Below are 10,700 nucleotides of genomic sequence, written 5' to 3' on the forward strand. Positions count from 1 at the left end.
TTATGAAGACAACCAAAGCAAAAAGAAGTAATAATACAGAGTTAAGACTTTAATGCCATATGCTTTCACTTATAAGCCAAAATTGCCATATTCCGGCCCTGCTATAGGTTTGTGAAAGTCCAAATTGCAACGATGACATTGTATAGTTTTTTGAAGTCTGTGTTTGGTTTTAAACCATTCATATGACCAGGCGGATTTATAGGTATCACTTCATTAATAAGTAAGTGCATCGTCTTAAAAGGACATGAATTCAGTTCATTTCATTTACTCCATAGCAGCATATTAAAAACGAAAATCTTGAAACGTTGCTTTTCTTGATCTTCTGATAATTCAGAAAGTGAGGAAAAAAAATGCTACAAAGCCCTCTCTTATTCATCTCAAATAACAATACTTTTTTACTTTTCATGTCCTACTTTTCATTGATGACAATTCGTATGATTTAACTGTGTACGTTTCTTAGGTAAACGTGTCGGGAAGATATCAGAAGGAGTAAATCTTACTCAAAAGATTCACCCAGTAGAGACATTTGAGCCGGGAGCTGAACATATAGTTCGCCTATTGACTAAGAATTGGGTTGATAACAATAGCATTTTTGAAGATGTAATTGAGACAAGAGGGAGAGGTGAGAAATGAGACTCTGTTTGGAGCCATCTTAGACAATACATCTGTGTTCTGTAGATTATTTAATGTTACATACTTCCTATATTAAAGATAAAAATACGAAGTATGTTAGCTATAACAACAGTAGTTTCCATTTGTTTTGGCATAGCCTTTTAAAATTGTCAAAACAAAAAATGCTTCACCAAGGTCCGAGTTATCCCTTACTGTTTTTACCAGAGTAGTTGCCTGAAAATGTCTGCTGCTAATTAACGTGTGTTAATAACAGAAACCCACAAGAAAACCACAACCAAAACCCCAGCGTCTCCATAGCAATCTGCATGTAACCGAGGCAGCTGGTGCTTTTGCTTGCTTGCTGTTGCTGCTGTATTTAACTGCATCTGTCCCTACTGTCTCTCTTTGGTTTTCATCCACAGAATCTAACACAATTTGAGAGGGCCCTTTCTAAAAAATGATTAAATGATTTATCAGTATTCTCCCAATGAAATGTCCTTCGAATCACATTCCCTCTAGGGTCACTCCAAGGAAAAAATAAAATCGATGCTATTTTGTACATTTAAAAATGGTGTTTAACTTTCCCCAGAAGGGCATAATCCAAAGACCGTTTCTAGCGCTCAGCGTGTGACTTCTCTTTGTACAACAGAATATGCTGGTTTATATGATGACATCTCCACGCAAGGCTGGTTTATTGGATTGATGTGTGCGATTGCTCTTCTCACGCTAATGTTGTTGACTGTTTGCTTTGTGAAGAGGAACAAAGGTGGAAAGTACTCAGGTAAAGTTGTTTCTTAATATGACTTTGAATTTTATTGTCTTTAATTTCTCGGGGGCCATCTTCAGAGACATCTTTAATTTATTTTAATTACACATTTAAGTCAAATTGATATTAGAACATTAGGTGTACAGTATACTGAGAGGGGGAAAAATTCCTATATTAACTAACCGAAGGGAATACGTGGGGTCTAGAATATTATCTCTAGTTGGTTGCTTTCTTGTTTCTAGTATATAAAATAGGCTCTAGGGAGACATATAATACTTCCAAGCTTCTATTTTCTATCTGTAAAGTATCACAGATGTTGGTAAGACCTGTTACTAAGTCACACACATATATTTTGATGTCTAAAGAAGGACCCGTTTATAGTACGCCTCTCTACGCATTCATGACCCAGAGAGGTTTTGCATTAGTCCATTCTATAGTACTGGCTCTGCTAGTCAACTGTGTTAAACTTAACCAGTGCTGGGAACGCACTTCTTATTACCATGACATATATCGGATACACTGCCTCTTGAATTAATTATTAATTACTATCTGGCTTGGCTTTAATGTCATTCAATTTCCAAATTTCGTTTGCCTTTTTCAGATATACATGTTCTGTTGTTACTGTTATTTTTTTGGCTTAGCATTCATGAGGCTTTTACATAGGGGGAAAGATTTAGATCCCAGTGCTATTCGTTTGTTGATGTTCAGATCAGTGTTCAGATCAGTGTGAAATTCTTTACTGGCTTACATCCAGCAAAATATTTTGGGGAGCCCATGATGTACACTGCACAATCAAACAAGAGAGTAATTTCTAAATTGTAAAGTTACACAGAATTTATGCCATTATACATGTTTTTTCTTGTTTAGACTGAATTTGTTAGGAGTTAGATTTTTAATGAGTCATGAACGCTCTAGGTAATTAACTGGAAACTTTAAAGAGAGAGAGCATTGCCTTTTGAGTGTCCCAGCGAATTGTCATTTGTGAAATGTTGCCCTATCCAAATTCTGAAGAAGCTTCTTCAAATCGTGCCCAGAAAAAAAAAACAAGTCAGCATTTCATTTTCAGGACAACTAAGAGAAACTCTCAGGTCTTGGCAAGTAGTAGTAAAAAGTGCCACGAAGAAGGATTTTAGTTTGAGTTTTCCTGGTAAAGTGAAGCAAGAGCCTCCTTGGCCTGTATCCCACGATGCAGAATAAATCTAATTTATTCTGTCATTATAGACTTGAATATTCTGCTTACTGAGGCAGTTTGGAGTAAGAGAGAGAGAAGCACCGAATGATTGACTTTTTCTTAATTCCCTGTAGTTTATAATGACATAGATCTGCCATCAGCCAATGACATCTTCAAAAAGTTTAGGATAGTAAAATGTATATAATTTGGTCTTCATTAAGAGACCAGAACCAAGTTATGGACTCTTCCAGTACGACGTGTTGCCCCCATAACACTACATTACTTGCGTGCATATCTGCAGCAGCCTGCAACTCTGATGGCAAATGAAGACAAGCCAGAGAATGCTTTTTCTGTTTTTATTTGAACGCAGAGATAACTCCGATGGGTGACAGGTACAACCACAACAAACCTGACTTTCACTGTCAACAGCCCTGTTAAATATGTCTTTAAAAATTACTTGTATTACTCCCCTCCCCCTTTTTTTCAGTAAAAGAAAAGGAAGATCTGCATCCAGACCCAGAAGTTCAGTCAGTGAAAGACGAAACCTTTGGTGAATACAGGTAAACATTACGTTCCATTGAAAAAATGTAGCAGAGCACATAGTCATCGTCAGCTTACAAACAGAAAAAAGTGTTTCTTCTTAACGATTACAGGACTATATTTTAATACTCCTATCAAGAATAGTTTGTTTAAAAAAAGGGCCTTAAGTGGCCCAATCAAATTTCTCTGTGCTGAGGTGGGGATGTAACCGCTATCTAGGTAGCCTGTGTGCTAGGACACTTTTCTTGAAAGGCGTTACGCAGAGGGCACTCTTGTTATTTAGATTGAGTAGCGATAGATGGAGTAGCCAAAACAGCTTGTAGTCTCTCCTCACCGTGGCCATTGTGAACCCAGGTTGTATGGAGTTAACACCCATAAACATGTATCCTGTGCACCTACGGTGTGCACCTAAAAGGTGACTGAGTCGCAGAGCATGTCCTCAAGATGAACCTAGTCTTCAGCGGAAAAAAGTATCAATGCAAATAAGTAACTGTAATTAATGAAAGAGAATAAGAGAGCGGAAAAGGGAGCAACCATTTCTGCCTAAGAGAGGTTGTGGGAAGGGTCCATTCCAAAGGAGGAAAGGATGAAAAAGACTGCGTTACTCTTAACTACCAGAGCAAACTTATGAAGGTATAAAAGTGTGTCACACGTAGGAGAAATTGCAAGAAATCTGGAATGAGGTAGGTACCTCTTCTTTTCTTACCTTTTCTTTTCTAGGATGCCACTGTTTTCAGTCAGGTCCTCTGTATACTGCAGCCAAAGGAGCTGTTACAGTTTCCAGGCGTATATGGCCGTTGGCACACAAGACCAGCATCCATATCAAATAATGGACTTGATTGGCTCTGAGTGGCCTCACCCTGGATCATTACTATAATCGGGGATGTGGAGTATTCTGATTAGCCATCCTGCATTAACTGATGTACATCTGAGCCTCATTCTAGGCTCTACTTTGCGCTATACTTATTTTTCTTCCTTCCATCTGAGGTAGTTTCCACGGAGAAGGAGCATTAAAGGCTGAAGGGAGAGAGAGAAAAAGAAAACTTGGAATTATACAAATTTAGGAAATTGTGTCTCAAATCCCACAAGGCAGGGATCACTGAGAGCCTATGGCAACTGTTGAAAATACTTGTACATGCCTTATTTAAAACCCATTCCCTCATATTTTGCTGCTGCTGTAAAAAGACGGGTACAATCATCCCCTGCAAGCTTTCACCTGGCATCCTGTTAGTTAATACAGCTTCCATCATCTTTCCCCAAAACTACATGTTTACCTGGAAAATTATGCAAGGAGACAGTTACATAACGTCTTTCCAGCTTCTGGTAAGAGTTGCTTCGCTATTTGTGGCCTGGTCCTTAAGGTAATGCCACATTTTGTCTTTTTGTTTTCTTCGTATTTGCTTTTATAACTGTAGCAGCCCAGTTCGGAAGCCAATTACTATATGAGTCAGGACAGTCTGGGTCACGCTGCTGTTGAAAACAACGCCATACATTTTTCTTTCTCAAGTTGCGTGTGCAACACAGATGGCTTGAGCCATCTTGGTCACTTGGGAGCACCGGCTGGGGAGCGAGCACTGAGGGGTCAGCACAGCAGAGGAAATGGAACATGGCAAACAGAGTACTGTCTGGAAAGTGACATATGTCACCTCTGCTCACTTTGGCCAGAGAAAGTCCCATGGCAATGCCTAACTCAGAGGGCAGTGAAGTATCATCCTGCCATGCTTCCAGCCGGCTGAGATATGGACCTATTGGATGACCAGCACCAGCGACTACCACATACTGTCAAATGCTAATAGCACAGTAATTATATATTTTTCTCCCAAATTTTCCTTTTTCAGAATTTTATAAAATCTTCTAATTTGGTGTACAGCTTTCTAGTGTGATGGAAGTTGATATTAAAAAAACCCCATCATCTAGAAATGAAGAAAACTATATCATTTTATAGACCTTGTACTAACTCAGACTTGCTTTTGTTGAAGAATAGAATGCAAAGCGGAAATGAATGTAAGATACTTGTGGTATTTCTGTTCTAAAAATGCCAGCTTTTTTTTCTTCCCATTTAACAAACCTGAGTTTAGAAACTAAAGAAAGTTCTTTGCTTACAAGAAACAGAATTTGATTAACCTAAACAAGAGAGACATTTCTGGAGGGATTTGGAGGAACATGCAGGATCACAGGTAAAGAAAGAAGACCGAGACTTGAGTTCGAGACTAGGGTTCCAGAACTTCATGAAAGGGAAGGAAATAACATTTGTTCTCTATGTAATCGACAGATTGGAGATCTGCGTGTCTCAGTTTTAAAGGGAAGCAGGAGTGTCGTGAGTTTCTTAATTACTCAGAACGACACAAAGTTGGTAATGACGATTTAAACATTTCTTTGTGAAAGGGGTCATTCAGGATTTACCTGTCTTGTCTTCAGTGCTAATATGAATATCCGGAAAATTTAAAAACCTATTAGCACTCGTGCATGAGTCTCGCTTTACGTGAATACCTCACGTTAGATTTTTGTCGAATTATTTTTTATTTTCTAGTGACAGCGATGAAAAACCTCTCAAAGGAAGCCTTCGCTCCCTTAACAGGGATATGCAGGCCACAGAAAGTGCCGACAGCTTAGTCGATTACGGAGAAGGTGACCACGGTCTATTCAGTGAGGATGGCTCATTTATTGGCGCCTATGCTGGATCTAAGGAGAAAGGATCGGTGGAAAGCAATGGAAGTTCTACAGCACCATTTCCACTCCGAGCGTAAACGCAGAGCATAGAAACCCATCAGTGGTGCACACCAACCTTCCATATCTATCTGCTTCAAGGGAGCAAGAACTTTTCCTCTAGGAAGAGAAACATTGTGGCAAAAGACTTTATCCAGAATTCGAACTTCCTGCAGTTGTGTTGAGAACAATAGCACTGCCTTGAAAAAGTAAAATACCTAGCACTACACGCCTGTGTTTTTTTTTTTTTTTTTTTCAGGTGCTCAAAATGTAGAACACAAAACAAATCCTGTATTTAGATTCACCTCACCTGAATCCAAAGTATCCATCCAGTGAACTCCATATTTGCCTGGTTTTACTCTTCACTGTGTTTGCAGGGATGTTGCTACCTTGTGGGTTTTCTGTGTATGCACATGTGTATTCCGTCTCGGAGAACTGTCTTAGTGACTTCGCTTCCCGACAGGTTAAAAGATGGTAAGCAAACTGGTTATTTAAAATGTAAAGAGAATGAATGTCTTACTTAAACAGTTCGTGGACTATATACAGTCTAAATTTATTATTTAAAATTTGAGTAGTAGAAGTCTTAGGTGAACGATCAACTAGTATTTATTGAGCGCCTAACTCTTTGCCCAGAGACGGTCATGCTTAAACAGAATTCTACCTTTTTCAGTTTCAACGTGAATTTGTAATTTCTGTCACTCATCACATCTACAAAAAACATCTTTGTTTGTTTTTTGTGTTTTTGTTTTGGACTCAATTCAGCTGCAAAAGAAGCAGTGGTCAGGTTATCTTACGAAAGAACAGGCAGGAGGTGTCCGTGAGGCTGTGGTCTAATAACTGGTACCTAGTTAATAGCTCCATTTCTAAACTGACTGCCTGTACCTCTTCTCTACGTTTGTATAATGTTATGTTCCATATATTTCATGAATGCATTGTAAATATGATGTTAATAATATTTACACAATTTAAGAGAGAGATTGTTTTATTTTGGAGTGAGAAAAAGAACATTAACAGGCATGTCTGTGCAGCTGGAGTATATAGTAATGCACCGTGTTTCATCATTCCAAAGCTCCAACCAATCACATGAGGTTCCCAAACTGAAGACTTTGTACGAAGCATTTGGATTTTGTTCTTACGTGCTTCTTCCCACCGTCTCAAAATAAAATATCATCATATAGATATTGAGGGGAATGATTCCATATTTTTCAAGGTAAATTTTTGTTGTTGAGTGTGCTCCTACCCCAGCCCCGCAAAAGGAAAACTGTTTACAGTAGAAATTCCTATACAGAGGTTTTGCCTGTATCACACTTTAAACATCTTCGGGGGGGATAGTTTTCTATGTTCGCCTTCTGTCCAAGCCAGTACAAAGTCAGGGAATTTATTTCCTGGCACGTGAGCTACTAGTCCTTCTAAAATTATACATGGAAACGGTTTAGAAATACTATGAAGGACGGTGCATGCATGTCTGTCAGTAAAATTCAGTGTGGAGCTTCCCATTTTATGGAAAACATTTTTAACCTTACCTCAGCATTCTTAAGTGTATTTCTTAATTATGTTTAAGTGAAATGGACTCACAGATTTTACTTTATTTTTTGAACCGTACCCATCGGTGTATATTGTTAAACCCTTGACTTGGATGTATGTAGCCCGCTCTTTCTTGTGCACTAAAATGAGGGAGTGTGTATAATGGTCAACGCAATAATCCACATGGAATAGCTAATGATCGTTTTAAACCTTGTCTGTCCTCCAAAAGGGATAGGCGGCAAAAGAAGGTCTTACTTAAAACAATTCTTTGTGGGCTCAGGACTTGACCACACCCCTGAAGAATTCCCAAAGGGGGAAGGCACTACTGTGGGGCCTCACCCTCACTCTGAGGGTGCACGCACCCACCCATCCGGCCCCTTGAGCTTCATCCCCATCTAATTTTAAGGCACAACTTTTCTCAAGGGAGAATCATCACGTTTTGACTTACCTGGGAGGAATTTCGGGTACTCAGCTATCGATGAGGCCAAGGTTAGGACTTCTGAGTTTAGTCCCACTAGTATTCCACTTGCTCTTCTTTGTCACCAGCTAAACAAGGTTTTAACGGAATCCTGCAGGATGGACATAATCTCAGAAGTGCATTAGGATTAGATTTATTATCAATTTACTTGCCTTTAAGTTAGAAGGAAACACAAATCATGAAATGTTTGCTTTTCCTAGATCGTAGAGTTCTCCGTTAGCTGTGTGAGTAAGAAGGATGTTCCTGCTCATATTTTCTGAACGGCCAACACTTAGGGACTTGAAAAATGAGATTGCTTTCACACTGCCTTTTGCTATCACTCTCTACTTACCTTTTCTCAATAGCATGTGGTTTCTACCGGGAAGCTTCACAGAGGGAATAGGTCCATGACTAACTTTCTCTAGTCGCCTGTCAATAGGATTTCAATGTAATAGGGTGTATATAATCTCAAGGCCTGTTGGTGGGGATCAGTTCCTAGACAGCTGTCCAAGGGCTGGGAAAATCCAAGTTCTCTTCCTGGTTCCAGCACTGATTTTGTACATAAACCGTAGGCAAGTTGCTTGACCTGTTTGCTTCAAACTGTCTCTCTAAAGTGCTAATGATTCTCTCAGTTACCTTCTCTCCATCACAGGGTGTTCTTTTTTATGAAGAAAAATTTGAACATGATAAAGGCTAAGACGCCTTCTAACTTCATAAACCTATAATCTAATGATATGTCGAAAATCACCCCCCACATACCAACTCAACTTCTTTCCTGTGAACACATAAATATATTTTTATAGAAAACCAAATCTGCAGGAACAGCACTCTACTGTTCCATGAGCAGTATGATTTGCACATGCCATCAAAAATTATTAATCCGAAGATAATTAAGCAGGGTCTTTGCTATACAAAAGGGTTTTTCACGAATTTTGCATGTGTATTTATAAGGAAATGTGAATTGGGGGGAGTTATTCTGTTGGGGTAAAGGCATCTGATATTTTAGATGTATCCATGTTTATAAAAGTGTAAAGCACAATGAAATTATGCTGGAATTCTCAAATAATATTTTTCCTACTTTATATTCATGGAAGAGATGAGCTCAAGAGAGAACAAGAATGAGAAATGTTGGTGTGATTTTTCTAAGCATTTAAAGCATAATTGCCAGTTGAAACCCTAAAAATGTTTACATGTCGTTAAGATATGATTCTTGTAACAATTTTACATTGATTATAAAGGGATTGGGTTTGTAATCTGTGGTCGTATATATCCCAGTGTGCCCATAGTGAAGTAAGCAGGGTTGAGCCAAAGCTTTCTTTATATCTTAAATTGTTTGATTACAATACCAAACAGGTAGAAGGTGTGTAGAAAGTGGTTTCCCTGATTTTCTGTTGGCTTAGACTAATATTCATAGAACTCGCTTAAAATGTGTTTTGTATTGTAGGTGGTGTCTGTATTACACTTATGAATATGTTTGGTTTAAAAAAATATTTTCAGTATACAAGGAATTCAACTTTCCAAATAAACATTCGCCTTCATGTACTCTAAAAACGTTTGTATGCTTTTCTACCCAGATACGAAGAATCAGAATTTACATATCAACCTTAACTACAGTTGCCTCTGATCCTGGGATATCTATAAATGAAGTATAAATTAGTAGAGCGTAAATGAGGGATGAATAAAGGATTTTGATTTGAATGACTATATTTACAAATAGACCATCTAACATCATGCACATCTACAAACAAATATGCCAATAAACTCTCTGTTTATGATCATGTAAAATTAAGATGAATGTATATTCATCTGATTGCTTTTAGAACAGTGTAGAAGTTTTGCTTCGCAAGAACACATCCAATATGCTATACTTTCAAATAAGGCTAGTGGGTAATTGGGGCACTGCCTGTGGCTCAGCAGGCAATCTATGGACAACTGGGAGTTTTACAGGCGTTTTCTGTGTACTAGGTAGTTTCCATACAGTATACATTTTTTATTCCCTCACTCCTCTTAGGAATGCTTTAGAAAGGTGAGGTTGAGTTTAAAGCTGACTTATTGATCATGTTTAGAAACTGCTTGGTTTTAAGAGAATGTGGTCAGAACATATAATGGGGGAAAAACAAGCCAAACTGTATCTAGAAAACAGCTCACTGTATGCAAACGAAAAAGCGGCGACATTTACTACATTGCAATTCTCCAGCAAGAAAATAGGACATCCAAACTTACCGGATCCTGAAGTTCTTGGTAGACTCAATTCCAAGTCTGTTTCCCACTCTATTGTCTCCCCGAAGTGTCACATCCATCCAAGGCTTTGATTGTCACATGCAGGCCAGTGACTTCAAGGTATTTTTATCCCAGAATCCTTCTTATATCTGAAGTTTTGATGTCTGCTCTCTGATGACTGGGGGAGAAATGTTTCAAAAGCGAAGGCCAGTTGCCCCCTTCCAAAGCTGTTCAGCTCCCATCCACCTCCCCCCGCCCCCTCACCCCGCCCTGCAACTGTACGGTTCAGAGATTCGAAGCAACAGCATCCATCCAAGCACTCAAGCCACAGACCTAGGCATCATCCTTCCTACCCAGCTTTCTTCTGTCCCCCACACTCAACCTACACTAAATTCTCTTGAGATTATTGCCTGTGTTTCTCCTGGATCAGCCCCCTGCTCTGCCCTGTGAACACATTAGCTGGACCACTTTCATCCCTATTCTGATCCCCCAAAATGACTTTCCAGTGCCCTTAAGAGAGGGACAAAAATCTTTAATTGTTCTTCAATACCCAGCATGGTCAGACTCCTCCTAAGCTCCCATCATATACCATTCTTCCCTTCCTCCCTCCAATCCTGTTAGTGATGGTATCAAATGCCTCTTATGCCCTGCTTCGGATACTATGGGTGCTGTCTGCCTTGTAGCAGCCGCTGCTGGAGTGAGCG

At 39.1% G+C, this 10,700-nt stretch overlaps 1 protein-coding gene across 3 annotated transcripts in view; it reads left to right on the top strand.

Moving 5' to 3' along the window:
- The window catches only part of CHL1 (cell adhesion molecule L1 like), an 80,608-nt gene extending 74,501 nt beyond the window's left edge, over positions 1–6,107 (top strand). For 2 of the 3 annotated variants that reach the window (XM_029243035.1, XM_029243034.1), the window contains 4 exons: positions 461–622; positions 1,262–1,393; positions 3,037–3,109; positions 5,620–6,107. In XM_029243035.1, the coding sequence (XP_029098868.1) occupies positions 461–622; positions 1,262–1,393; positions 3,037–3,109; positions 5,620–5,836 (584 nt within the window). In that variant the 3' untranslated portion in view covers positions 5,837–6,107. The remainder of the gene's footprint in view (positions 1–460; positions 623–1,261; positions 1,394–3,036; positions 3,110–5,619) is intronic. The other variant, XM_029243036.1, reaches the window with a different exon arrangement.
- The last annotated feature ends 4,593 nt before the right edge of the window (positions 6,108–10,700 follow it).

Source organism: Monodon monoceros, unplaced genomic scaffold, assembly GCF_005190385.1.
Source record: "Monodon monoceros isolate NGI ecotype Baffin Bay Population unplaced genomic scaffold, NGI_Narwhal_1 Super_Scaffold_3, whole genome shotgun sequence".
Taxonomy (NCBI): Eukaryota; Metazoa; Chordata; class Mammalia; order Artiodactyla; family Monodontidae; genus Monodon; species Monodon monoceros.